The 27,906-nt window shown below is 40.8% G+C and overlaps 1 protein-coding gene and 1 long non-coding RNA gene across 7 annotated transcripts in view; one reads left to right on the plus strand and one right to left on the minus strand.

The window, feature by feature from the left end:
• LOC138738384 (syntaxin-binding protein 5-like) overlaps positions 1 to 27,906 on the plus strand; it is a 267,977-nt gene that overhangs the window by 6,281 nt on the left and 233,790 nt on the right. Inside the window, exons 1-2 of one of the 5 annotated variants that reach the window (XM_069888464.1) lie at positions 10,969 to 11,039; positions 12,001 to 12,076. The exons of 1 other annotated variant lie outside the window; for it this stretch is intronic. In XM_069888464.1, coding sequence (XP_069744565.1) covers positions 12,050 to 12,076 — 27 coding nt within the window. In that variant the 5' untranslated portion in view covers positions 10,969 to 11,039; positions 12,001 to 12,049. 3 more of the 5 variants (XM_069888459.1, XM_069888460.1, XM_069888458.1) reach the window with 3 other exon arrangements.
• LOC138738385 (uncharacterized) lies at positions 441 to 27,725 on the minus strand. Of its 2 annotated transcripts, none has more exons than XR_011341523.1 (3): positions 27,614 to 27,725; positions 26,942 to 27,059; positions 441 to 707 (listed from the first exon to the last, which is right to left on the minus strand). It is a non-coding gene; the product is annotated as an uncharacterized lncRNA (long non-coding RNA). The 2 variants fall into 2 exon arrangements; XR_011341522.1 differs by lacking the exon at positions 441 to 707 and adding an exon at positions 7,102 to 7,322.

Genomic DNA, 27,906 nt, shown 5'->3' on the forward strand with positions numbered 1-27,906 from the left:
TATTGTGAATTGTCTCTAGTGTAGGTGAAGTTTGGGAGATTCAGGGGAGAGATAGAAGGCATGAGAGACAATGTGTTATAGGGAAAAAAGCGGGTCAGTGGAACATCATTGAATCAGTAGCCATATAGTCTTTTTCTACGTCATTTGGAAAATATGAAATGGTGTGGGTATCTAAATGCAATTTGTTGCTGGCACAAAGGTTGCCCATCTGATAACATTGAAATATAATTTTGAAACTTGATTGTATTACTTTAATGGGGACATTGTTCCATTATTTCCATTGCTTTTGAAATAATTTGTTCTTTTCACATTTTTGCAAAAATATTAATTTTATAATCAACTGGCAAAAGATGGAGTTTATTTTGCATGAACCACAATAAATTGCTTATTTTTAAAAATGGTCAGACAAAAGTTAAACTATTGGGTTGTGGATATTGTGGTAGTGTCAAGATTCTGTTTATTGGAAGTTCAGATTCTTCAGTGTAATATTGGTGTATCTTAGCACAATTGGATTCTGCCATTAGATTCCATATCAACTCTAGCAATGGAGCAGAGTAACAGATGTTGTGGCTTTTATTGTTCAGTACTTGTACTGGCAGGTGGAACCATGTAAATATGGGAATTGCAGATCTCACCCTTTGGAACTGCCAACAAAAGCTAGCGTGAACTGTCTTAATATGTTAGTCTGGTTTTTGTTTCTTTGTTTACTGAAAGAAAATAAAAGAATAATTTAAGATTATTAATACAATAATAAAGATATTTTACAATTGTCATTATTTGCTTTATAAAGCTATAAAAGGCAGCTTTCCTCTCATATTCACCATGACTTTACCCAGTGACAGTCTAAAAAGAACTTAATGCAAGCAAAATGTTATACTTTATAAACAGTGATTGTATCTCAAAGTTCATTTTGTTTAAAGCTTTGGAATGTCCAAAGAATATAAGAAATGGGTCAACATCCCTCAAGCCTGTTCTGCTGTTCAATTAAATAATTTTTCATCTGGTCTTAGTTTCAACTCTTTCTTGGCCCATTCTCGTGAACCTTTTCTCTTGGGTCCTAATCTTATGAAATAGACCACATTAATACAAGTTAAAAAAAAAAAAAAAAAAAATTCTTTACTGGATGCACTCTATCATCTTCACTCTCGGAACTAGGACTATGGAGAGAATAGCCTTTGTACTCATCCTCTGAATCATCACTGTTTTCATCTTTTCATCGGCCTCATTCCATCTTGCTCCTCAGTTAGGTTAAAGGGCTCCAATGCATCTAGTCTGCCGAGGTGCTATCCTTCAACATCAGGCTCCTTCAATCTAATTCCCTCATTACCTTTTGACCATGGCTTCTTCAAATCCTTCTCGACTATTATTTCAAAGTCTTCCTTCATGCCCTCCAAAAAACTGCGCACTGCTATCTGGGTTGCTATGCGAAACCTCTGATACATTTACTGATCTCTCAATATCAACTGCACTCAAAGCATTCAATCTCTATCTGATTTTTCAGCATTAATGGGCAACTTGCCTTCTGGTTTGCAAGTTATTTGGAAGTTCTTCTTAGCCTGAGCAATACTTGCATCATCTGAGGTTGCCTCTGATTTTATTGCTCGCCAAGAAAGAATCTTGTCTATGAGGGCACTTGCAATTTTATGCTCAACATCATAATGATAATGCAATAATTCTTTTGCCCTTTTGAAACCTTGGTCTGGATCCCTATATTGGCAACTTTTGACTAAATCTTTCACCTGTCCTCCGGTATACTGTTCCAGGCAATACAAACAATCTTGGGTGCTTTTAGTATTGTTTTCAATGTGATGTTCAAAGGAATTCATGAACGTCAGATATTGTCATGGATCACCATTAAAAACTGGAATTTTCTTTGGTAAACCATATGAACCTTGTTGCTGCGGAAACGTAGCAGAAATTTCATTTTGTTTTGGTATGAATGATAATATATTGTCTTGTCCACCTTGGCTTGCACCTGGTTGACTTGTCAATGGAACTGGCTGAACTAGAACTGGTGCCATTGGTGTCGGACCTTGATATGGCCGATGATGGCATTGGTGGAGATCTTTGACTTATTGTTGACTCTTCAGCAACACGTGATTAAGTCGTCAGTAGTTGAGTATGATCAACTCGCATGGTTAAACTTGGTTGAAATGCTCTTTCGGGAAGATTCATAAATTGTGCGTTCGGAAAAGAGGTAATGTTGCTAGCCCTTTCCATAGGGTTGCTCATGAGTTCCTATTTGCAGAAGTTTTAGGAAAAAAAACATTAAAAATGCTGCAGATTGGTCATCCAGAATTTCCTGATTTTTCTTGACCTTAAAACATTTTTATTGCCTCAGTTGTTGAGAAAATATGTCTCCTAGCAAGGGATGCCTTACCAACTAATACTTAAGAATATTATTGAAGAAATAGTTCTGAAAATTCTCCTGCAGGCTAGTAATTTCTCTCGTAAGTCAAGTTTTTCTTTAAATTTAAATGAAGATTTTGCTTCCTGAGCACTTTTGGTTGTATTTTATTGGTTTTGGACTGCTGATCACGAAATCACCTTCAAAGTTTCCCATCACATTTTTTTTAGATATAGCTATTTTTGAGATTTCCTGTCTAATTTTAAGTCTAGTTCAAGCATGAAGTACAATATATCGAAAATTCATTTTTTGCATTCGCACTTGGACTTCTTTCCTCCTGATCTTGGTGCAATCAGTGATGAACATGATGAAAAGTTTCACCGAGACATTGTGACCATGGAAAAGTGATATCAGGCCATCTGGAATCCATCAATGATGGCTGACTATTGTTGGACACTGACATGAGAGGTATCAGATGCTGAGTACAAATGAAAATCAGCAGCAAAACATTTTTAGGTCAGTTGAACTAACACAACGCGTCAGCGTCATTATGCAATTAAACAGGATAAATTCACTAAAAGTTAATTTAATGTTTCTCCAACTTCCTAGGTGATACAGCAATTCTGAAATTATCTTTCTGTTTAGCTTGAAGTGGTCTATCATAATCTTTTATTTCAAGTTGCAAATCTTTTGAAGAAAAAAATTGTTGCCCATTGTTACCAGATGAGCAATTCAGGATTTGGAAAATTTGTTGTCCAGTGTAATTATCCTAATTTTTTTCAATTCTGTTACATTTCTTCCCCTGAAGTAACCAATTATCAATTTAATTGTATCTACATTTTCTGGTAATTGTAGTCCTCTTCCATCCAAATTGTTAAGTTAAATACTTGAAGTTGTCTATCATAATCCTCAATTATTTTTTTTCAGTAAGCAAATCTCTTGAAAAGATTTGTTGTCCAGTGTTGTTCTCTTTAGGAAAGGTAGAAACTATAGGGAACATTCGACACTGCTCCAGTGTCTGTCTGAAATTCTGGCATAATTAGACTTTCCATACTTTTGGAACAAGTACCAGAGTAATGGGACTTGGATGCTCTGCATGGCAGGAGACTGAGTGGGAAAGGAATGGAGAGGAGGTTAAAATCAATTTTGTTGCTTCTTTGGCTTGGAGAGTTATGCAGGTGTCTTTTACGTTGTGGTTCCATAAGATCATTCACAGTTTGATTTCATCTCTAGTGACTGGGAGGCTAACTGGAATGATTTGAAAGCTGTTCTGTTTCATTGTAATGCGTGAAGGAATAGAGTACTTCATACTTTAAAGATAAAATAAAAACCAATTGAAGGTTTTTCCATTTGTACTGCAGGCCATTGTAGTTGTCCTTTTGGATCCTCGTAGCTGGGTCAAAGTTTTTACAGCCCTGTGTAAAAACTGGTGGATATTCAAAGACCAACACACACAAATGAAAACTGCAATTTTTTCACTTCTGAAATAGTCCATGTTGAAGTTTGCTTATTGGCATTTGGTAAAAATTGAGGAGTTTTTTTCCCTTGGGCTGTGGTTTTATTGCCAAATATCACCTCAGCCTGTTTGCCTTTAAGCTTTATTTGACAGCAAATTGTTACATAGTACATAATATTTTTCTGAATTACATGTTACTTTTAACTTTGTAAATTCAAGAAACTTTCATTATACAGCTTAATGTCCATGATATGTCCTGTGAAATTGGGTGATAAGCAATGTGGACATTGTGCAAACACTTTTTATCAAAGCTATATGGGATACAGTAGTGTACCTATAAACTTTTTATTTGTAAGTAGGGATCAGTGTGGGGACTGATATTGGGCTGTGGGGAGAGAGTGGGGCAGTCAGATCAGTTTGGGTATACACTATACAATTTCCTGTAGCTAGTGATTGCTTTTTCTAAATTTCTGTGGACTTGCTCAAGGTAACTGAATAATTATGGGACCACAGATGTATGTGTGGTTGGACGTTGCCCAAACAGACATTAAGCAGTTTCTTGTATTGATCCTTTCATTTGTTCAGTGCATGAAAGTTGAAGGTCAGGAATGTATTTGACCAAATTTAGATATTTGTTTGTCAATTACATTGAAAATAAAACTGTAGAGAATGGGAACAGGCCCTTTAGCCTGCCATTTTTGAATCAACCATGATGAAAATCTAACTAATTGTCTGCATGTGGTGTGCTTGTTGATTTGTCTGTTGATGCACTATCAATAATTTCACAGACTAGACTTTGTAGAGAAACTGACAGGCTTTTATTCACAACAGAATGGATGTCATCCATGCTGGTTGACTCTCCTGGACTGAGGAGGGGGCTGTATTCAGGGGACAATGGGAGGAGCCTCAGGCACAGTCAGCAAGGGGTCACACACACACACACACACACACACACACACACACACACACACACACACACACACACACACACACACACACACACACACACACACACACACACACACACACACACACACACACACACACACACACACAGTGGTTTACCACATCTGTTTAAATATCTCTTAAATGTGTGACAGATTTTTATATTGTATGTAGATATGTTTTAAAGGAGATAAATTGTGGCAGGTTTTTTTTTGGAGTAAGTCATATACATGCACTTCAAAACAGATCTCATTTAAAATGCCAGAGAGTCCAGGCTCCGAGTGTCTTTGCACAAACTTTGAAGAATGCCCATAGAGACTTCACAAGTAGGCATTAATTGGACATGCTGTGGAGTAATGGATTATTCCATTTGAGGATATAATGGGTGCGGTGGATAGAGGGAAACAGGTTGATGTTGTATATTTGGATTTCCAGAAAGTGTTTGATAAGGTGCCGCACAAGAGACTTATCAGTAAGTTACAGCAAAGTGGAGTCCGGGGAAGTATATTGGCCTGGATTGAAAATTGGTTGTATGACAGGAGGCAGAGAGTCGGGATAAATGGGAGTTTTTCAGGTTGGCAGAGAGTGGTAAGTGGGGTGCCGCAGGGGTCAGTGTTAGGCCTACAACTGTTCATCATTTACATTGATGACTTGGAGGAGGGGACAAAATGTGGTGTAGCCAAGTTTGCGGATGACACCAAATTGAGTGGAAGGGCAAATTGTAATGAGGATGTGGAGAGTCTGCAGAGGGATATAGTTAAGCTGGATGAGTGGGTAAAGGTCTGGCAGATGGAGTACAATGTTAGTAAGTATGAGGTTATCCACTTTGGCAAGAAAAATAAAAGAGCTGAATATTATTTTAGGGTGAAAAACTACAGCATGCTGTTGTGCAGAGGGACTTGGGAGTGCTTGTGCATGAATCCCAAAAAGTTAGGTTGCAGATGCAGCAGGTTATTAAGAAGGCAAATGGAATGTTGGCCTTCATCGCTAGAGGAATTGAATTCAGGAGTAGGGAGGTAATGTTGCAACTGTATAAGGTGCTGGTGAGACTGCACCTGGAGTACTGTGTCCAGTTCTAGTCTCCATATTTGAGGAAGGATATACTGGCTTTGGAGACGGTCCAGAGGAGGTTTACTAGGTTGATCCCTGGGATGAAGGGGTTGACTTATGATGAAAGATTAAATCATCTAGGATTGTATTCGCTCGAGTTCAGGAGATCTTATAGAAACATATAGGATTATGAAGGGTATGGATTGAATAGATGTAGAAAGGTTTTTTGAGCTGGCTGGGGAAACTAAAACGAGAGGACACAGTCTCAAGATTCAGGGGAGTAGATTTAGGACAGAGATGAGGAAAAATAGTTTTTCCCAGAGAGTAGTGAATGTTTGGAATTCTCTATCCAGGGAAGTGGTTGAGGCTGCCTCATTAAACATATTTAAAATTCGGTTAGATAAATTTTTACATGATAGAGGAATTAGGGGATATGGGGAGAAGGCAGGTTGGTGGAGTTAGGTCATAAATTAGATCAGCAATGATCGTATTGAATGGTGGAGCAGGCTCGATGGGCCATTTTTGGCCTACTCCTGTTCCTACTTCCTATATTCCTATGTTCCTGTTATTGTTTTGGATAACAACAGATGAACGGACTCGGAAGATTAAGTCCGGACCTGAGGTCTCTGAGTGCAGTTGGCTGTTTTAAGAGGGTTATGTGGTTTTTTTTTCCTGAGTGAGAGAGAATTCATTTCTACAGTTCAGCAGTATCAGCTGGGACTGGAACATGATAAGCAATCAAACTTGTGGAAAAACCCTATTTTGAAGATTGGTTGTGAGTTCTTAGTTCAGCCTGGTCAAAGCTCTTGTGGTCCATACAAAAGGAGAGGACTAGCTGCCTAATATTTCACTTGAAATAAGGGAAACAAAAAGGTACTCTGTGGTGATCTGAAAGAAAAAGGTTATCATCTGGAAAACCCTGATGGGGAAAGTTTCTTCGGCAAGACACTGAAGTGGCTGATCAGAAGGAGTCAGTTGCGGGTGTTCAATGAGCAACAAATCTCGAAAAGCCAACAAGAACCTTCCTGAGTGGTAACCTTTCAAACACTAAAGCCTGGTGAAATTCATAAATATTAAATTCTGCGCAGTATAAGAATTGCCTGCAACCGGTGAACTTGGAAAAATGAGATTGGTCTATGAATTAAAGAACTTTTCTGAACTTGTACACATTACGTACACGTGCACTTAGAATTAGAAGGGGGTTAAATTAATAGTAATAAATTAAACATGAAATCTAGTTTGTAATTGATGTAACTTCTGCCACAGCAGCAGTACCAAATAAATGTACACTACTCACGGCTGTCAGTAGAATTACTTTAATCACGCGATATACCCTTTTTCACGTCACTTCTGGTTTGAAAGCCTAAAACTGGAAGTGATGTCATGTGTTTCTGCCCCAAGACGTCGGAGAGCCCACGCCATCTTTTCAGGTGAGTACACTGCGGCAATTTGGCCCATCTTGGGCTGTGATGGCTCGGCTTGCTACACCACCTCCCCAGAATTGCCATTAAAACATGCACATGCCTTAGGGATTGATACAACACAGGAAATGATCAGCCCAAGCGTGTTTCCTGTAATACTTTTTTAATTAAATTTTTATTTGCTTTCTAAACAATCTATTATGAATTATTTTTCCACTATTCTAAGTTGTCACACAAGGCAGGTATTCAGGAATTGCCTTTTTTTCCAGGATAAAATGTTAAGAGCCCAAAAGACCCCAAAACCCAGCAGCAATAGATATTCACCAAATGGTTACTTAAACAAAAGTTGTTTTTAATTATCTTTAAACATGAAATCAGAATCAAACTTTAATTTATTTCCATTCACATGACTAAACCCAACTTGACCACCTTCTAATTCGAAGCACATGTGTATGTGATGTGTGTATAAATGTAAGAAAAGTTCTTTGGTTCACAGTTCAATCTCATTTCTTATTTTTCCAAGTTCTCTGGTTGCAGGCAATTCTTAAACAGTGCACAGAAATTAACTGTGTAAAGTTCACCAGGCTTTGGTGCTCGAAAGGTAAATGTTTACCGCTCAGAAAGGTTCTCGTAGGATTTGCAGAGAGAGATTTGTTGTTCCAGGATTTCCACAACTGAGGTACCACCATTAGTCACCTCAATGTCTTGTTGATGAAACTTGCTCCATCAGGGATCTCCAGATGGTAACCTCTTTCTTTCAGGCTAGCACAGAGTTCCGTTCTGTTCCCCTTATTCCAAGAGAAACATCAGACAGATAGCACTTCCAGCCATCTGCTGCTCTGGAGCTTTCTGTTTCCAACAAGCTTCCTGGCTTGCTCTGTTCAGCTGCTTTCAGTGTCACACACACTAGCTGAGAAAGCTTGTTTCATCCCTCTCTCTCTCTCCCCTCCCCAACTGAGACTGCTAGTGCCCATGTGACTCTCTCACTTACACAAACCCCCACCTTCTTCAGCAAACAACAGGAGTTCTCCTTCTGCTCCCATCTGTTGTTTTAGGTAAACAAAACCCAGGAGTAATCTTTCTGTGAGCACTGTGTAGATACTTGCAAACAACCAGAGTGTCTCCAGTCCAAAATAATGGTCTATACATTATATGACATCATTTCAATTAGAACCTACTTGTGAAATATGCATAGCATTCTCCATAGTTTCTGTAAAGTCTACTGAATATGAATTCAGTATTTCAAATAAGATCTGTTTTAAAATGTGTGTATGAATGTAACCTACTCTAATTTTACCAAATATCACCCAAATATATATTCCATTACAATATGTAGTCATGTGACACATGCATCTAATTTTGGTTGCATTCTTTTACATCATGCTTAAGTGAAACTCAGTTAGCAAAGGTCATTTCTTTTTACACTGCCTTTATGCATAATGAAGTGCATTGTTTTGATTAGGAGTAGAGTGCTTCCATCTCCTCCATACTTTAAATTGGATGATTGGTTCTGTTATCTATTTGAAATGTCCTTAAAGCAATGTATGAAGGCCGTAGATAAGTTCTCAACCCTTAAGATTATCCTGAAATATTCATAAAGTCACATGTACAATATAGCTAGGACCAATTATTGATTTTTGGAGGCATTAAATATAATTAATTAACTGAATTTATTTTCTCACAGCATTTTTGTTGCTTATAAATCTATTGAAATTGTACTGTTTTACTACAGGTGAAAATCCTGCACCTAGTTTAGGAAGTTTTTTTTTGATTGGCATACAAGATCAATGTTTGTGAGGATGGTTGTGCCAGTGGTGGAGGTGAACCATGGAGAGCATTCTGGCTGGTTGCATCACTGCCTGATATGGAGGTGGCAACTCTCAGGACAAGAATAAACTCCAGAGGGTTGTTAACTCGGCCAGCGATCACAGGGACCAGACTTCACTCCATCAAGGACAACTACGTGAGGTGGTATCTTAAAAAAAAAAGCCTCTATTCTTAAAGACCTCCACCATCCAGGCCATGCCCTCTTCATTCTGCTACCATCGGGGAAAAGGTACAGGAGCCTAAAGACGAGCACTCAACGGCACAAGGACAGATTCTTTCACATTCCCATCAGATTCCTGAATTATCAATGAACCAAAGACACTGCCTTATTTTTCATCCACTATTATTGTTATTATTATTTTTATTTTTTATAGTAATGTTGTAAGATGGTCATAGTATGTATGTTTGGAATGTGATCCTCTTGCAAAACATTGAATTTCAGGACTTGTTTATGACCATAAATCCTGATTCTGAGAAGGGGCAATTGGGGGAGAAGGAAATAGCCAACTAGAGTTGATCACCCTATCTCATCTTTTGGGTTTAGAATTCTTGCTGCTGCTGTGGCTGCTCCTTCTCCAGTCCCTGAAATTTAACAGAATAGCCTAGAGTAAAATCATAATGCTGCAGTCCAGCAATCTTTCCATGCAGCAATAAAATGGAAATGTGTTGTAAAAGAGCATTGATGAACAAAATTAGTGTTCTTGTCGATATTGGTGGACTTTAATTCTCTGATCGTGTGGGGCATAGGAAACTAGAAAATAAGTACAGTGTATCTGTCCATAATCTACAATCCTGGCTATGCTATTCGATTATTTCTGGCCGATTTGTGTGACTCGTTTCACGTGTGGTATCCTATTAAATGCAGTTGGAAGGTGAAACAAACATTAGTGAAATGAAGCAATACAAACAAATGGTATTGCTCATTTCAGAAACTCATGCCTGTTTTTAACTGCTGTAAAATTATGCAGGGAAGCATAATTCTGTCTTGAGTTTGCTCCAGTACATCACTCCTCACACTAACATAACACGTGGTTGTTCCAATCCCTTCTTGTCTCTGCACTTACTTTCATTAAAAATTGTTCTGATTATTAATGGCTTGTCTTTATGGAGCCATGCTTTTCCCAATAATAAATTTTCTCCATTCATCTCACTCATGGGTCTCCTTTACTGCAAGGTGGAAATAAAGGACATAGAAGATGAGAGAGAGAGTGAATGTATGCAAGCAAGCTCTTTGGTCACTTTTAAAGCGACAGCTGTAGAAGAGCTTCAGTGAAGTTGCTGCATGTTTAGTTATTGGAAATGAGACTACTCATGGTGACTAAATTTTAGCATTTTAAGAAACAGCCCAAAATTTTCAACTATTTTTATTTTGCTTAAAACTTTTAACGTGTGGCAATGCCTCTGAGATCCTGCTAAAGATGATGGTAGAATGACAGTAATGCTTTCATAGAGGTGACTTGGAACTTCAACAAACTTGTACTTCAATAGATTAGTTGAACAATTACTGGCAGTTACCTGGTCATTTGCAGAGGTTGCAAATGTTTAAAGTACTACTCATCTGGCTGCTGAGTGGTGATCAAATAGGCTAATTGAACTGCCCGAAAAAATGAGCTAAATTATTGTAACCATACAGTAATTTGTTACATGGAGAACGGAGGTGTTATAGCAACTGTCACAGTGTGAAATGAAGAACAAGAAAATGATCAGACGTAGTTGAGTCTAAGTTCAGTAGAAGTCATTTACTCAATCACCTGCAGCTTTTAAAAACCCCTTGCGTTTCAAATGACATCATTATATTGTGATGTCATAACATCTCTCAGAACCTCCCGAGTCGGTTTGATTAAGCCTCTGGTGAGTCACTACAAGGCCCCTGCCCTCCCCCCCCCCCCCCGAACTGGCGATAGGAGGCTAAACCTCGGGAATCATTACTGTCCTCCATTCTTGCCCAGTCGTCCGTGCCTTTGCATTGGGGGTCTTGGCAAGGCCGATCAAGGTCGAGATGAGCGGGCTTTAGTCATCAGTCGCAAATGTCTCTGGATGCTCCCTAATGTCCAGTATACAAGTCATACAATTGTTTCGTAGCACTGTGGAAAGGGCCCTCATATAGCCTCTGTAATGGTGGCCCATGTGCACCACTAGGCCCAAACACAAACTCAGTCCTGGAGTTCCTTTGGGTTGAAGGGTGTCATTGTTCCATGTCTTGACGTGGGAACTGGGACCAATTTTCCAAGCCACTCATGCAGTCTGCCTAAGACTTCAGTCGGTGGCACCTCCTATCTCCGTGCTGTGTGCATGAACTCCCCAAGTACAATGAGCAGGGCTCCATAAACCAGCTCTGCCAATGAGGAGTTGAGATCCTCATTGAGTTCTTGTTCCCAAGAGGATTCAGGGCAGCTTGTCCACCCAATCAGGTCCCTGAAAGCGGGCTATCCGTGCAGCTTTCTTGTGGTATGGAACTGCTCCACCAGGCCATTTGACTACAGGTGGTAGGCTGTTGTGTGGTGGAGCTGCATTACCAGCAGTCGCGACAAAATGTCCCAGAGTGTGGAGGTAAACTGTTGGTCTCTCTGTCAGACAATAGACACTAGGAGCTGGAGTAGGCCCTTCGGCCTGTCGAGCCAGCACCGCCATTTTACAGATCATGGCTGATCACTACTATCAGTACCCCTTTCCAGCCTTATCCCCATAACCCTTAACTCCTTTGTCCACTAGAGTTTGTGGGTAGGCGGATACCCAGACAGAAATAAAAGCTCTGGCATGTGAATCGGTTGATGAGTCCATCATCGGAGCTGCCTCTAGCCATCTAGTGAATCTGCCGAATACCGTTAATAAGTACCTAGACCCTTGTGACACCAGAAGCTGGCCAACAATGTCAACGTGCATGTGGTTGAACTTGCGCTGCGGTGGCTGGAAAGGCTGAAGTGGCACCTTCATGTGTATTTTTTGTTTTGCAGATTGGCAGTCCATGCATGTCTTTGCCCAGTACGTGAGCTTTTTGAGTCCATGCCATACAAACTTGTCGGCTGTCAGGTGAACCATCACTGAAATGGAAGGGTGGGACAGTTCATGAATGGCATTGAAAATGTAAAGTCTCCACGCAGCAGGGATGATATGCCGAGGCTGACCTGTGGAAACGTCGCACAGGAGAGTGGTACCTTGCAGCCCAAAGGGTACATCCTTGAGTTGCAGGCTTGTGACAGCAATTCTGTAAGTTAGGAGTTCGTCATCCTGGCACTGAGCTTCGGCAGGCGTCATGTAGTCTACACCCGGAGACAGGGCATGTACTGCCTGAACAGAGGAACAGGACAGGGCATCAACCACCACATTACTCTTGCCAGAGATGTGTTTAATCCTGTTTGAAAACTCGAATACATAAGATAGATGTCATTGCTGATGGGCTAACTAGGGGGGTCAGTAAAAACCATGAAGTCCCTGCCTTCCAAAAAGTAGTTGAAGTGTCTGACCATTAGGTACTACGCAGCAGTTCCCTATCGAATGTGCTGTATTTATTTCTGGAGGGTGGAGGTGTCTACTAAAAAATGCTAGAGGCTTCCATTGTCCATTGGTGTACTGTTCCAAGACATGGCCTACTGATACATCTTGTTAAGGCAGTCGGTGCATCCATTTATGGATGAACCAGCAATGTTGCCTTTGCTAGGGCATTTTTGGTCTGCTGGAATGCTACTGTTTCCTTTGTCAACTCAAGTTCTTTGGCATTGCTGGACATGAGGTTGAAGAAGGGTTTCATGATATGAGTTGAAGAGGGTAGAAAGCAATGATAGAAATTGGCCATCCCCACAAATTCCTGGAGTCATTTGATCAGATCGGGGCTCGGGAATTTGAGGATGGCTTCCACCTTGCTAGGCATTGGAACCCCAGCTACTGATCTGATGACCCAAGAACTTGATAGAGGACTGTCCGAAATTGCACTTGGCAGGGTTCACAGTTCAATGAACTCGTGTAGGGGGCAGCAAAGTAAACTCAGATGCTGCAGGTGCTCTTTGTGGGAATGGCTGGTGAAGAGTATGTCGTCCAAGTATTTGAAAAAGAAGTCCATGCCACGCCCCACTGCATCCATCAATTGCTGGAATGCTTGTGCAGCATTTTTGAGCCCAAAAAAGGCATTCTGAAAAATTTGAAGAGGTCAAATGGTGTTATGATGGCGGTATCAGGCACATTCTCCAGGATTACAGGTATTTGGTAGTACCCACACACCAAGTCAGTTTTAGAAAATACCCTGGTCCCAAGAAGATTAGCTGTAAAGTCCTGTATATGGGGCCAGGGTATTTCTAAAACTGACTTGGTGCGTGGGTACCACCAAATACAGGCTGCAATGATAGTGTCTTTGAGTTGCTGTAATCCCCGCAAGATCTCCAGCTTTGGGTGTGATGCGGCACTAATTTCTGTGGGCCTTGCTGTTTCGCGCGCCACAGAAAGTCTGCATGGGTGGCCACTGTTCGAGGGTTATCACAGTCTTCATTAGCTAGTATGAGGCGGATGACTTCTGGCATATGCTCTAAACACAACTGCTCGAAGAGCAAGCAAGGCCAGTGTCAACATGCCATTCATTAACTCTGAAGGGGCACGGTCCCCCAGGCCATCGATTTTGGAGGAGCCGTGCAGCTCACTCCTGATGTGAGAAACTGTAAATTGAGAGAAGGTTTTTGGGGTTCATACTTGCCGAGAGCTAGTGGGTCCCAAAGGAAATCTGTTATTTGACCGACTGTGTCCTGGTCGAGAGTGCTTACCACATGATGGTACTTAGTGGTGTCCACTTCTATCTTGCGAATGTGGAACTGTGCCTCAGCCTGCCCAAACCAAACTTCAGGTTGAGTGGTCCAAAAGACAGGCAGTTTGAGTGAAACTGCTGCCTTGTCCATGTTGGGTCCAAAATCTTTGGGCCTGTTGGGGTCACCAATGTAGCAACTGTATCGTGGTGTGAAATGAAGAATGAGAAAATGATCAGACATGGTTGAAGTTCAGTAAAAGTTGTTTACTCAAACAGTCACTTGCAGCTTTTTAAAATCCCACATGTTCCAAATGACGTTATCGCATTGTGAAATAATGACATCACTCGGATCCTCCAGAGCCTGTTCAATAAAGGCTCCAGTGAGCTGCTACAGTGTATATTTCAAGCTTGTGTTGTGATGCCGCAGCCTTTGCAATGATGGTTTGGTCCTTTGAAAGGGAAGTTATGGCATAATTAATGTTTTTTAAAATATTTTATTTAAAATTGAAAATCGCATTCTTCTTTCTTTCTTCTTTGGCTTGGCTTCGCGGATGAAGATTTATGGAGGGGTAGGTCCACGTCTGCTGCAGGCTCGTTGGTGACTGACAAGTCCGATGCGGACAGGCAGGCACGGTTGCAAGGGAAAATTGGTTGGTTGGGGTTGGGTGTTGGGTTTTTCCTCCTTTGTCTTTTGTCAGTGAGGTGGGCTCTGCGGTCTTCTTCAAAGGAGGTTGCTGCCCGCTGAACTGTGAGGCGCCAAGATGCACGGTTGGAGGCGAGATCAGCCCACTGGCGGTGGTCAATGTGGCAGGCACCAAGAGATTTCTTTAAGCAGTCCTTGTACCTCTTTGGTGTACCTCTGTCTCAGTGGCCAGTGGAGAGCTCGCCATATAACACGATTTTGGTAAGGCGATGGTCCTCCATTCTGGAGACGTGACCCACCCAGCGTAGTTGGGTCTTCAGCAGCATGGATTCGATGCTTGTAGACTCTGCCAGCTCGAGTTCTTTGATGTTGGTGATGAAGTCATTCCAATGAATGTTGAGGATGGAGCGGAGACAGCGCTGGTGGAAGCGTTCTAGGAGCCGTAGGTGATGCCGGTAGAAGACCCATGATTGGGAGCCGAACAGGAGCGTGGGTATGACAACGGCTCTGTACACGGTGATCTTTGTGTGTTTCTTCAGGTGGTTGTTTTTCCAGACTCTTTTGTGTCGTCTTCCAAAGGCGCTATTTGCCTTAGCAATTCTGTTGTCTATCTCTTTGTCGATCCTTGCATCAGATGAAATGGTGCAGCCGAGGTAGGTAAACTGGTTGACCGTTTTTGAGTTCAGTGTGCCTGATGGATACATTTATAAATATATATATATATATATAAATCCATATATACATGGATACATATATAATACATATATAAATGTATTGATATCAAATTATATGTGAATATTTTCAACCCTCCCTCTCTCCCTCCCTAATCCTCCCCCTTTTTAATCTAATAATAAAAATAAAGGATAGATAAAAGAAAGAATATGAAGATAATATAGAAGAATGTCAATATAAAAATATAAAATATAAATATAAATTGATTTGTTGTTAAATGAATACAGACAGTATTTTTACCAATGACTTGCACATTATGAACTTTTTTTGGCCATTGTGCTTCATTTTGTTGATAAACTATGCATGTTGAGCCATTTTTGTATTAGAACCCATATAGGCTCCACAACCCAGATGACATTGCCAAGAGCTTATCAATAGCCCAGAGGATGTTGTTGGGAGCTTATCAATAACTAAATGAGATATCCGAGCAGAGAGAAACACAAAAACTGCTGATGTTGGAATTTGGAGCATTGAGCTGCTGAAAGACCTGAGTGGGGTTGATATTATGTATGTGATGGTGAAAAAAGCTGGTAGAGTCCAAGAGGTAATGAGGTATTGGGCAAAATGCATGAAGGTGAAAGGACAGGCACGAGAGGCCACTGCAAAAGTAGTTGGATGGGGAAAAGTTGAGTGGAAAAAGTATTAGAGTATGTCAAGAAGAGATGGAAACAATAAACCAGATAGCAGTGGGGGGGGGGGGGTTTAACCTAAAATTAGGGGGAAAAGAATCATTGTTCAGGTTTAAGGCTGTGAAGGAGGAATCAGAAGTGTTCTTCAAGTTTATGTTTAGCCTCAATAATGGATGATGCTGAAGATAAACTTTCATAGGAATGTTTAGGGGAGTTGAAATGATTGAGTACAGGAAGTTCAAGCTTAGACTCAAGTAGAGCACAGGCATTTAGCAAAGTGACCTCCCGAATTTAGAGGAGACCACATTGGGTACACCGAATGCAGTAGATTAGGTTGAATTATGACCATTTAAAGCTCTGCCTTGTCTGTGGTCCTGGATGGAGGTGAGAGGAGAAATGTAGGGGAAAGCTTTTCATTTTCTGTGATTACACTGGGAAGTATCTCAGGTGATGGAGAGGTGGGAGGGGAGTGAAGAGGGAACTAAGGAGTCTCGGAGACTGATCCTGGTGAAAAGCAAATGGGGGAGGGAGGGGAAGATGTGGCTGGTGATGAAATCATGATAAAATTGACAGAGTGTCCATAAATTGGTTAATATGTTGATGTGAAGACTTGTGGGGTGGAAAATGGAAACCAAAGGGCAGCACATAATTTGTTGGAAGAGCTCAACAGATTGAACAGCAACAGGAGAATAAAAATCATCTTGTTGTTCTGCTTGGGGAAAGGGCAGATGTATGAGTAATGGAGGATATAAGAGTATGGACTATCAATAACAGTAAAGGGTTGGGGCATCTTTATTAAAGAATGAAGGCACATTGGATGTCCTGGTGTAGAAGGCTAATGTCACTGCTAATTTCTACTCAGCCCTTAAGTTTACCTGGATTTTTTCTACCACTTTTTCCCTGCCTTGAACTTTGTCTCCATCTCAGGATACAATTTATCTACAGACTCACTGACTCCCAGCTACCTTCTCACCCTGTTTCTTGTAAGATTGATGTACCACTTTCCTTAATTTCTCTGCCTCTGTTACATTTGTTCCCAGGGTGAGGCTTTCCACTCCAGGATTTTCTAAATGTCCTCTTTAATAAACATGGATTCCTGGGGTAGACCAAAACTATAATCTTCCTAAATATCCTATCTATTTCCCTCATAATTTTGGCTACTTCTACTCCAGGCAGCATACTGTGATGCACCCGTTAAAGTGCAATCATGCCTTCTCTATGCTCTGGTGATGACACTACACAGTATTCCAGCTATGGCAGAACTAATTTAAAAAAAAATTTAAAATCACACAGATAAATAGATAAATAAATAGATTTATTTTTATATATAATGTATTGATATCAAATTACCTTTGAAAATTTTCAACCCTCCCTCTCTCCCTCCCAACTTCCCTCCCAAACCCTCCCCCTTTCTAATCTAATAAACAATAAAAAATAAAGGATGGATAAAAGAAAGAAAATATATAGGAGAATGTCAATCTAAAAATATAAATCTAAATATAAATTGATTTGAATTGTGGAGCACAGGTTCACCCATCAGACGAGATATTGAGAGATCTTTAAATTTTTAAACCAACCATTTTTTTTATATGGGTTCCATATTTTCAAAAATAAATTATACTTATAGCATAAATTATCAGTAATTTTTTCAAGTGGAATGCATGGATACAATTCTACATGCCATCTTTCTAACCCTAAATTGACATTCTTCTTCTTCTTTGGCTTGGCTTCGCGGACGAAGATTTATGGAGGGGGTAAAAAGTCCACGTCAGCTGCAGGCTCGTTTGTGGCTGACCAGTCCGATGCGGGACAGGCAGACACGATTGCAGCGGTTGCAAGGGAAAAGTGGTTGGTTGGGGTTGGGTGTTGGGTTTTTCCTCCTTTGCCTTTTGTCAGTGAGGTAGGCTCTGCGGTCTTCTTCAAAGGAGGCTGCTGCCCGCCAAACTGTGAGGCGCCAAGATGCACGGTTTGAGGCGTTATCAGCCCACTGGCGGTGGTCAATGTGGCAGGCACCAAGAGATTTCTTTAGGCAGTCCTTGTACCTTTTCTTTGGTGCACCTCTGTCACGGTGGCCAGTGGAGAGCTCGCCATATAATACGATCTTGGGAAGGCGATGGTCCTCCATTCTGGAGACGTGACCCATCCAGCGCAGCTGGATCTTCAGCAGCGTGGACTCGATGCTGTCGACCTCTGCCATCTCGAGTACCTCGACGTTAGGGGTGTGAGCGCTCCAATAGATGTTGAGGATGGAGCGGAGACAACGCTGGTGGAAGCGTTCTAGGAGCCGTAGGTGGTGCCGGTAGAGGACCCATGATTCGGAGCCGAACAGGAGTGTGGGTATGACAACGGCTCTGTATACGCTTATCTTTGTGAGGTTTTTCAGTTGGTTGTTTTTCCAGACTCTTTTGTGTAGTCTTCCAAAGGCGCTATTTGCCTTGGCGAGTCTGTTGTCTATCTCATTGTCGATCCTTGCATCTGATGAAATGGTGCAGCCGAGATAGGTAAACTGGTTGACCGTTTTGAGTTTTGTGTGCCCGATGGAGATGTGGGGGGGCTGGTAGTCATGGTGGGGAGCTGGCTGATGGAGGACCTCAGTTTTCTTCAGGCTGACTTCCAGGCCAAACATTTTGGCAGTTTCTAGATTTCCATGTAATAGCAATACATTTTAAAAATTTGGTTTCAAAGAGGAATCAAAATAATAGATGATTGCTTTGAAGTAAGTAAATTTATTACTTTTAAAAGAATGAAGGAGAAGTTTCTTCTTTGCCTTGGCTTTGCGGACGAAGATTTATGGAGGGGTAATGTCCCCGTCAGCTGCAGGCTCGTTTGAGGCTGACAAGTCCGATGCGGGACAGGCAGACACTGTTGCAGCAGTTGCAAGGGAAAATTGGTTGGGGTTGGGTGTTGGGTTTTTCCTCCTTTGTCTTTTGTCAATGAGGTGGGCTCTGCGGTCTCCTTCAAAGAAGGTTGCTGCCCGCCGAACTGCGAGGCGCCAAGATGCACGGTTGGAGGCGAGATCAGCCCACTGGCGGTGGTCAATGTGGCAGGCACCAAGAGCTTTCTTTAGGCAGTCCTTGTACCTTTTCTTTGGTGCACCTCTGTCTCGGTGGCCAGTGGAGAGCTCGCCATAGAACACGATCTTGGTAAGGCGATGGTCCTACATTCTGGAGACGTGACCTACCCACCGCAGTTTGATCTTCAGCAGTGTGGATTCGATGCTGTCGGCCTCTGCCATCTCGAGTACTTCGATGTTGGAGATGAAGTCGCTCCAATGAATGTTGAGGATGGAGCGGAGACAACGCCGGTGGAAGCATTCTAGGAGCCACAGGTGATGCCGGTAAAGGACCCATGATTCGGAGCCGAAGGAGTGTGGGTATGACAACGGCTCTGTATACGCTAATCTTTGTGAGGTTTTTCAGTTAATTGTTTTTCCATACTCTTTTGTGTAGTCTTCCAAAGGTGCTATTTGCCTTGGCGAGTCTCTTGTCTATCTCGTTGTCGATCCTTGCATCTGATGAAATGGTGCAACTGAGATAGGTAAACTGGTTGACCGTTTTGAGTTTTGTGTGCCTGATGGAGATGTGAGGGGGCTGGTAGTCATGGTGGGGAGCTGGCAGATGGAGGACCTCAGTTTTCTTCAGGCTGACTTCCAGGCCAAACATTTTGGCAGTTTCCGCAAAACAGGACGTCAAGTGCTGAAGAGCTGGCTCTGAATGGCAACTAAAGCGGCATCATCTGCAAAGAGTAGTTCATGGACAAGTTGCTCTTGTGTCTTGGTGTGAGCTTGCAGGTGCCTCAGATTGAAGAGACTGCCATCCATGCGGTACCGGATGTAAACAGCGTCTTCATTGTTGAGGTCTTTCATGGCTTGTTTCAGCATCATGCTGAAGAAGATTGAAAAGAGGGTTGGTGCGAGAATGCAGCCTTGCTTCATACCATTGTTAATGGAGAAGGGTTCAGAGAGCTCATTGCTGTTTCTGACCCGACCTTGTTGGTTTTCGAGCAGTTGGATAACCATGTTGAGGAACTTTGGGGGGCATCCGATGCGCTCTAGTATTTGCCAAAGCCCTTTCCTACTCACGGTGTCGAAGGATTTGGTGAGGTCAACAAAGGTGATGTAGAGTCCTTTGTTCCCTGCACTTTTCTTGGAGCTGTCTGAGGGCAAAGACCATGTCAGTAGTTCCTCTGTTTGCGCAAAAGCCGCACTGTGATTCTGGGAGAACATTTTCGGCGACACTAAGTATTATTCTATTTAGGAGAATCCTAGCGAAGATTTTGCTTGCAATGGAGAGCAGCGTGATTCTCCTGTAGTTTGAGCAGTCTGATTTCTCGCCTTTGTTTTTGTACAGGGTGATGATGATGGCATCACGAAGGTTCTGAGGCAGCTTTCCTTGGTCCCAGCAGAGCTTGAAAAACTCATGCAGTTTGGCATGCAGAGTTTTGCCGCCAGCCTTCCAGACCTCTTGGGGGGATTCCATCCATACCTGCTGCTTTACCACTTTTCAGTTGTTCAATTGCCTTATATGTCTCTTCCCAGGTGAGGACCTCATCCAGCTCTAGCTTTAAGGGCTGTTGAGGGAGCTGGAGCAGGGAGGATTCTTGGACTGAGCGGTTGGCACTGAAAAGAGATTGGAAGTGTTCTGACCATCGGTTGAGGATGGAGATCTTGTCGCTGAGGAGGACTTTGCCATCTGAGCTGCGCAGCGGGCTTTGGACTTGGGGTGAGGGGCCGTACACAGCCTTTAGAGCCTCGTAAAAACCCCTGAAGTCGCCAATGTCCGTGCTGATTTGGGTTCGTTTGGCGAGGCTAGTCCACCACTCATTTTGGATCTCCCGGAATTTGCGCTGAAGATGGCTGCATGCGCGACGGATGGCTCGTTTCTTCTCTGGCCACGACGGCTTTGCAAGGTGAGCCTGGTGGACAGCTTGCTTCTTTGCCAGCAGCTCCTGGATTTCATGGTTGTTTTCGTCGAACCAGTCCTTGTTTTTCCTGGAGAAGAAGCCCAGTACCTCTTCAGTGGATTGCAGTATGGCAGTCTTCAGCTGATCCCAGAGGGTTTCAGGGGACGAGTCCGTAAGGCGGATTGCATCCTCGAGCTTTGCTTTGAGGTTTGCTTGGAAGTTTCCTCTCACTTCGTCTGACTGCAAGTTTCCAACATTGAACCTCTTTCTGGGGGCTTTACTGTTCTTGGACTTTGGCTTGAAGTGAAGGTTGAGCTTGCAGCGAACCAGTGGCATTCTGCGCTGGGCATGACCTTGGTGTGGAGCACATCTCGTTTGTCTCTTTCTCGCACCAGGACATAGTCCAGGAGGTGTTTAATATACCAAATAAAACACTTTTTCCTTATTATTAAGTAAGAGCTTTTTTAATTTTAAAAAATTGGGTCATAATTGTACCTAGACAGAATGAATTAGAAGTATTAATGAGTTTATTTCAGAAATGTATGGATTACATTTTTTGAAAATATTTTTCATTTGCATCAAATACAGACAAGTAATCATTCATCTAACAATATATTATAAAAATTGACACAAAATGATACAGAAAATTCCTTTTTTCCCTCCCCCTCCCTCCAAATAGAAAAAAGAAAAGAAATAAAACACTAGGATTTATGTATTGATCACTATTCATATTAATCTAACATGATTATCCTCTGGATGTTAGTTGGGAGGAGCAGGGGATGTGGACGATGTGGATGGACTTTTAACAATGACATCAATGTATGGTTTCCAAATCATATAAAAATTTTCAAGTTTATTCCTTAAACTAGAAGTAATCCTTTCTAATGGTATACAATTTTGTATTTCAGTCTGCCATCTATCCAACCTTATAGAATTGTATGATTTCCATGTTACTGCTGCACATTTCTTTGCTACCACTATTGCTACACTCAAAAACTTTTTTTGATATATATCTAACTTTAATTTAGTATTTGTTTCATATAAATTACCAAGTTAAAATATTCTCTGTTCTTTTGGTATCTGTATCTTCATAATTTGTCCCAATAATATACTCAATCTTTCCAAACCTTTTCCACGACCAAGCTGAGTGTAATAAAGTCCCTATTTCTTTATTATATCTAAAACATTTGTTAGAAGAATTTGAATTGAATCTGTGTAACTTGTATGGAGTATAATATAATTGGTGCAGAAAATTATATTGTACTATTTGATATCTAACATTAATTGTATTTGTTACACTCTCTTGGCACTGTCTTGACACACTTCTTGAATTTGTATATTTAAATCTTTCACCCATCTTTGTTTTGATTTATATAATTCCTTATTCTTTATAGTGTCTTGCAATTTTATATACATATTTGTAATAAATTTCTCAATAAATGTGTCCATCTGTTCTGGAAGTCTTAAATTATAACATATAACACTCTGCCATAACCTTCCATCCCCCTCCCATCCATATGCATCCAACTCTTTCTTAAATGACAAAATTGACCCTGCCTCCACCACCTTTCCCAGAAGCCCATTCCACACAGTAACCACTCTCTGAGCAAAGAAGTTCCCCTCATGTTACTCCTAAACCTTTGCCCATCAACTCTTAATCTATGACCTCTTGTATCCATCACTCCTACTCTCAATGGGAAAAGCCTTTCCACATCAACTCTATCTATCCCTCTCATTATCTTAAACATCTCTATCAAATCTCTCAGCCTTCTACGTTCCAAAGAGTAAAGAGCTAATTTGCTCAATCTTTCCTTGTATTCCAGATGCTGAAACCCAGGCAATCTTCTCTGCACTCTCTATCTTGTTAATATCCTTCCTATAAATTGGTGACCAGAACTGCACACAGTATTCATGTCTAGATTCTTTTTTAAATATAATTTAAGTTGATAATATGAAATAATTGTATTATTTTGTATATTATACTTCTCTTTCATTTGTTCAAAAGTTTTAAAAAAAACCAATCTTTTATCCTCTTTATACCTTTACCGTGCCAAATGTCAAAGAAAGATTATTTAAAGTAAAAGGAATAAGTTGATTCTGCTTTAACATCATCTTGGGTATTTTATAATTCTTAATTTTTTTTCCTTAATGAATTCCATTCCATTCCATACCTTAAGTAAATGTGTTAAAATTGGTAATTCCATTTTTCTTTTCAAAAATTTATCATTCCATTTATACAAAAGAATGCTCTGGGTTAGTTTCTCCTATTTTGTTCATTTCAATCTGTACCCACGCTGTTTTTTCTCCAATTTGATAATAGGAGGATAAAAATCTTAGCTGAGCTGCTTTGTAATAATTTTAAAAATTCAGTAATCTTAGTCCTTGTTCAAATTTCCAGATCATTCTTTCCAAAGCTATTCTTGGCATTTTATCTCGCCAGAGAAATTTTCTTACATTTTTTAATTCTTGGAAAAATTTCTCTGGTATAGGAATGGGTAATAATTGAAATAAATATTGCAATCTTGGAAAAATATTCATCTTGATACAATTTACTCTTCCTATTAAAGTTATTGCTAAATCTATCCATCTTTTTAAATCCTCCTAATTTTTTTTAAATAGTGGTAAATAATTCAATTTAAATAAGTTATTTAAATTCCTGTCAATATTTATTCCTAAGTATTTAATTGTTTCTTTTTTGCCACTTACATTTTGTCATTTGTTTACTTTGTGTATAATCCCTGTCATTCATAGGCATTATTTCACTCTTTTCCACAATTTATAACCTGATACCAGACCATATTCTGCTAATTTTACAATTATTTTCCTCAATTATATTTCTGGTTTTGTTATATATAGCGTCATCCACAAATAAACTGCTGCTGCTATTGCTGCTATCTTTCCTTTCTGTGCTACATTTAATAAACTTGTAAATTTAACTATTATCTACAGATCTATGTTTAATAAAATCAGTCTGTCTGTGGCTCCGACAGGTCTTTCATCTGTTGTCTTTTTGTAAACAACAATCCATTAGTGAAGTCTCTTGGGCACTCTCCAAAGCTCTTGAAATGGCTGTGGGGCCGATATGTCTAGCATTAGCAGACCTCCAGATGTTTTAAAGTGTTTGTATGTGACCTACTCTAACAAACGTTTCCCAATTTATCTCCCAAAAACATATCTATATACTCTGTCACACTGTGCACTAATTAGTGCACAGATCCCAACCTTCACTGACAGGTGATGTGACTTCCAAGTAAGTTCTGGATGGGGGGAGGACACATGACCACCTGCAATACACATATCCCAGACAAGCAGGGAGGCCACATTTCCTCCACGCTTAGCATCAGGAGGTCTGCCATTTGATCAGGTTTATTACCCAGAATTAGACCCAGTATGGCTTCTCCTCTCGTCGGCTGGACGACATATTGTTTCAGGAATCCTTGAAATACCTGACAAATTCAGTCCCATTTATCACTCTTGCAGTCAGGAAGTGCCAGTCAACATCAGGGAAGTTGAAATCACCCATAACAACAGCCCTGTATTTCCTGCACCATTCCAAAATCTGCCTGCTTATCTGCTTCTCAGTATTCCAAGGGCTATTTGGTGGGGACTCGACAGACTACTCCTAGTACAGTGATTGTTCCCTTCCTATTTGTGTGGAAAAGTTGAACTGCTGCAGGTGTATTTTTAGCAAGAATCTCCAATGAGCCAGTAGCTCTTTAAAAAAAAACTGAATTAGAATTTCTCTACTTTTGTATTTAATTTCCCATGTGATGAACAAATACATTAGCTGTCCTAATTACTTGCTATATCACCTTTGTACATCATTCAGTAGCCTATCCAGATCCTTTGCAGCTCAGTTTTATAATCTTGTGATTTTATAATCATAATTTAGATCTTGCCAAAAATCTCTGCCAAAATTCCTAACTGTAAGAGCACAGTCTCTGGGTCAGCAGCAGAACGTCGAGCACCATCACGCTGAGCACTGGTGCTGTGTGCTCAGCCTACTCCTATTCACGCTACTGACCCACGACTGCAGTGCCAGATCCAGTTCCAACAGAGGCATCAAGCTGGCAGATGACATGACAGTACTTGGCCTCATCAGCAACAATGAGGACTCACACGACAGAGAAGAGGTGAAAAAACTTGAGACATAGTATGAGAATAACAGCCTGAGTCTCAACGTGGACATTGCAAAGAAGAGGATTGGGGACTTCAGGAGGACCAGGGGCTGCCACTCTCCACTACACTTTAGTGAGGCTCCAATAGCCCAGTGGTTAGAGCACTGGTCTTGTAAACCAAGGATCTTGAGTTTGTTCCTTGCTGGGGCCTTATTTCTGGTAAGGAGGGGCTGGATAAAGTGGCAACTCTCTGTCTTCCTCACACTAGACAAAGTTAAAGAATTTCAAGTATGTTCTAAATGTAGTGTTACGTGACAATAATGGAACCTTTACCCTTTAATAGCTCGGTTGTGAAAAGTGGGGAATGCACCAAGTTCTTCAGAGTTCACTTAAGAAGTGATTCATCCTGGTCACATAGGGACTGGACTTCCTGACAAGAATGAGGCAGGCAAGGCTACCAGCCAAAATCCTGTCAACTTTCTACAGGAGCTCTCTTGAGGGCATCCTGGCCTGCTGCATCACAGTCTAGTACAGTTTCTATAGAGCTTTGGATTGGAAGTCAATCCACAGGACCATAAATGTGGCAGAGAGGAGACTCTCTTCCCCCACCCCCTCCTCCCCATTGCATTACATAGAAAAAAAAAAGCTTGTGACATGGTGCGAGAATAACAACCTGAATCTCAGCGTGGACAAGGCAAAGGAGATAATTGTGGACTTCAGGAAGATGCTTCCCAAGGGCAAGGAGAATGCTGAATGACCAAAGGAACTGCTTGTATTAACCATCCGAGCTCTCATAGTCACAAAGCAATATTTATTTATTTATTTGTAGATCTGAATACTTGTCCTGCATGTGTATTGTTGGCTTGTATGTGTGTTACATCTGGTTGTGTGTCTGCATGATTTGCACAGAGGACCAGAGAATGTGTTTTGTCAGGTTATACTTGTGCAATCAGATGACAGTAAATGTGATTTGATCGATGTGATCTACTGGGATTATTGTTTGAAGAGGGCTTGCAAAATTATTGAGGACCTCTACAACCCTGCACTCAGAATCTTTTAGCTGCTCCCATCGGGAAAGAGAAGCAGGAGGATCAGAGCGAGAACCGCCTGGCTGAGAAATAGCTGCTCATACAAACCCTCTGTCTCTACTATTTATTAAGCAATATTTATTTATTTTAATATATGTATATGCATACTACCTAAGTATCATTTGTCTGTATGTATGTTATATCTGGATGTGTGTTTGCATGTTTTTGCACTGAGGATCAGAAATGCTGTTTTGATGGGTTGTATTTGTATAATCAGGTGATAATAACCTTTAACTTGAAAATTCATAATTTAATATTTTGCGACATTATCGAGATCTTCGGCTACTCAATTAGCCTACTATGTTCCTTTTGTAGCATTTGAATCCTTTTCACAACTTGGCTTCCCTTCTGTCAGTTAACAATACCTTCAAGGTTTTCATTCCTGCGGCATACTTCTCATTTCATCTTGCCAAATAGACGAATGCCCATTTATGAAGTAAAACACTGAAATCTGCAGACACCAGGTAAACTTGACAAATAGCTCAACCCTGAAATGTTGGTTATGTATCTTTATCTTTGCTATATTAAGTACACTGTTTGATCTGCTGAGTTTCTCCAGCATTGTGTTTTTACAAATACCCATTTATGTCTGCTTTTGCTAGTCAGCCACGCAATCTTATGTCCATTCAGAGTCACACCCAGTCTGGCTAATCCCATCATTCTGTTAGTTATCTTGTGTTGACACAGGAGGTCATTCTGCCCAATTTCCCCCTCTTATTTCTCTGTATTCTGATAACCTACTAATTTTTGCACATCTATCAATATGTCCTGGGTAAACATGAAGTCTGCAGATACTGGAAAACTGGAATAACTGCTGTCAATTTGATTAATTTTGTCTTAAACTTAGTTTGGATGGTAATAAAGTGTCACCAATCAATCTATTGGCATATCTTTAGGGTGTGTAGTGAAACTAAAGCACCTGGAGAAAACCCATAGAGTTATAAAGAAAATATACAAATTCTTTCCATTTCTAACTGTTGTGTCATCATGTTGCCATGGATGAAGGCATAATGGAAGGTGTTTTTAATTATGCTAAGGAATGGTACCCACTTACCAATAACTTGCTCAGCAAGTACTGTGAGTTTTGATAGAACCACATAGCTTCAGAACTTGTCAAATGCAGTCTTTGCCTATAATAGACAAAAGAGCTAATCCCAGATGAGTCAAAATATCTAGAGTAGAGAGAAAGATTGAAGAGGTTAGGACTTTATTCCTTGGAATGTAGATGGTTGAGAGGGGATTTGATAGAGGTGTTTAAAATTATGAAGGGAATAGATAGACTAGATGCAAGTAGACTCTTCCCCCTGAGAGCAGGGGAGGTTGAAACAAGAGGACACAAGTTGAGGGTAAAGGGGCTTCTTCACTCAGAGTGGGGGCTGAATGGAATAATCTTCCGGAGGAAATAATTGAGGCAGAGTCAATTCTTTCATTTAAGAGGAGGCTGGATATATACATGTATAAGAGGGGGTTAGAGGGTTATGGGTGGAGAATAGGCGGGGTGGGGGGGGGGGAAGAGTTAGTGGAGTTGTTTGAGTAAACTGGCGTGGACTTGTAGGGCCGAGATGGCCTGTTTCCATGCCATAAACTGTTATATGTTATATGGTTATAATGATGATCCATGATATCAGGCTGTATTGACCTATCATGGCGCTAAGGAGGTTTGGCAAAACCAAAATCAACATTGCATGGTATACTATTTCCCACAGCTAAGATTTGGTTGTATTACTGAAATTTATCACCGCAGCTCGAGGATATCACTGCAGGAGTTTCTTCTGACAGTATTAAGGAACTAACTTCCTGCAGCTACTTCATTCATAACCTTTCCATATTAAGGGTGTTTGGTAATGATTGTACAATTTTCAACAAGTGGATGATATTTGGACATCGATCTGATGTCACAAGCCACATTTATGCTGTGTAAGTGACAACCAATTACATTTTTCCAGTGCGTATGACCTTTTATTCTTGGCATTACTAGAATTAATATGCTGTATAAGTAAGAACATTTTAGGAATTAGC

Source organism: Narcine bancroftii, chromosome 7 (assembly GCF_036971445.1).
Source record: "Narcine bancroftii isolate sNarBan1 chromosome 7, sNarBan1.hap1, whole genome shotgun sequence".
NCBI classification, from domain to species: Eukaryota; Metazoa; Chordata; class Chondrichthyes; order Torpediniformes; family Narcinidae; genus Narcine; species Narcine bancroftii.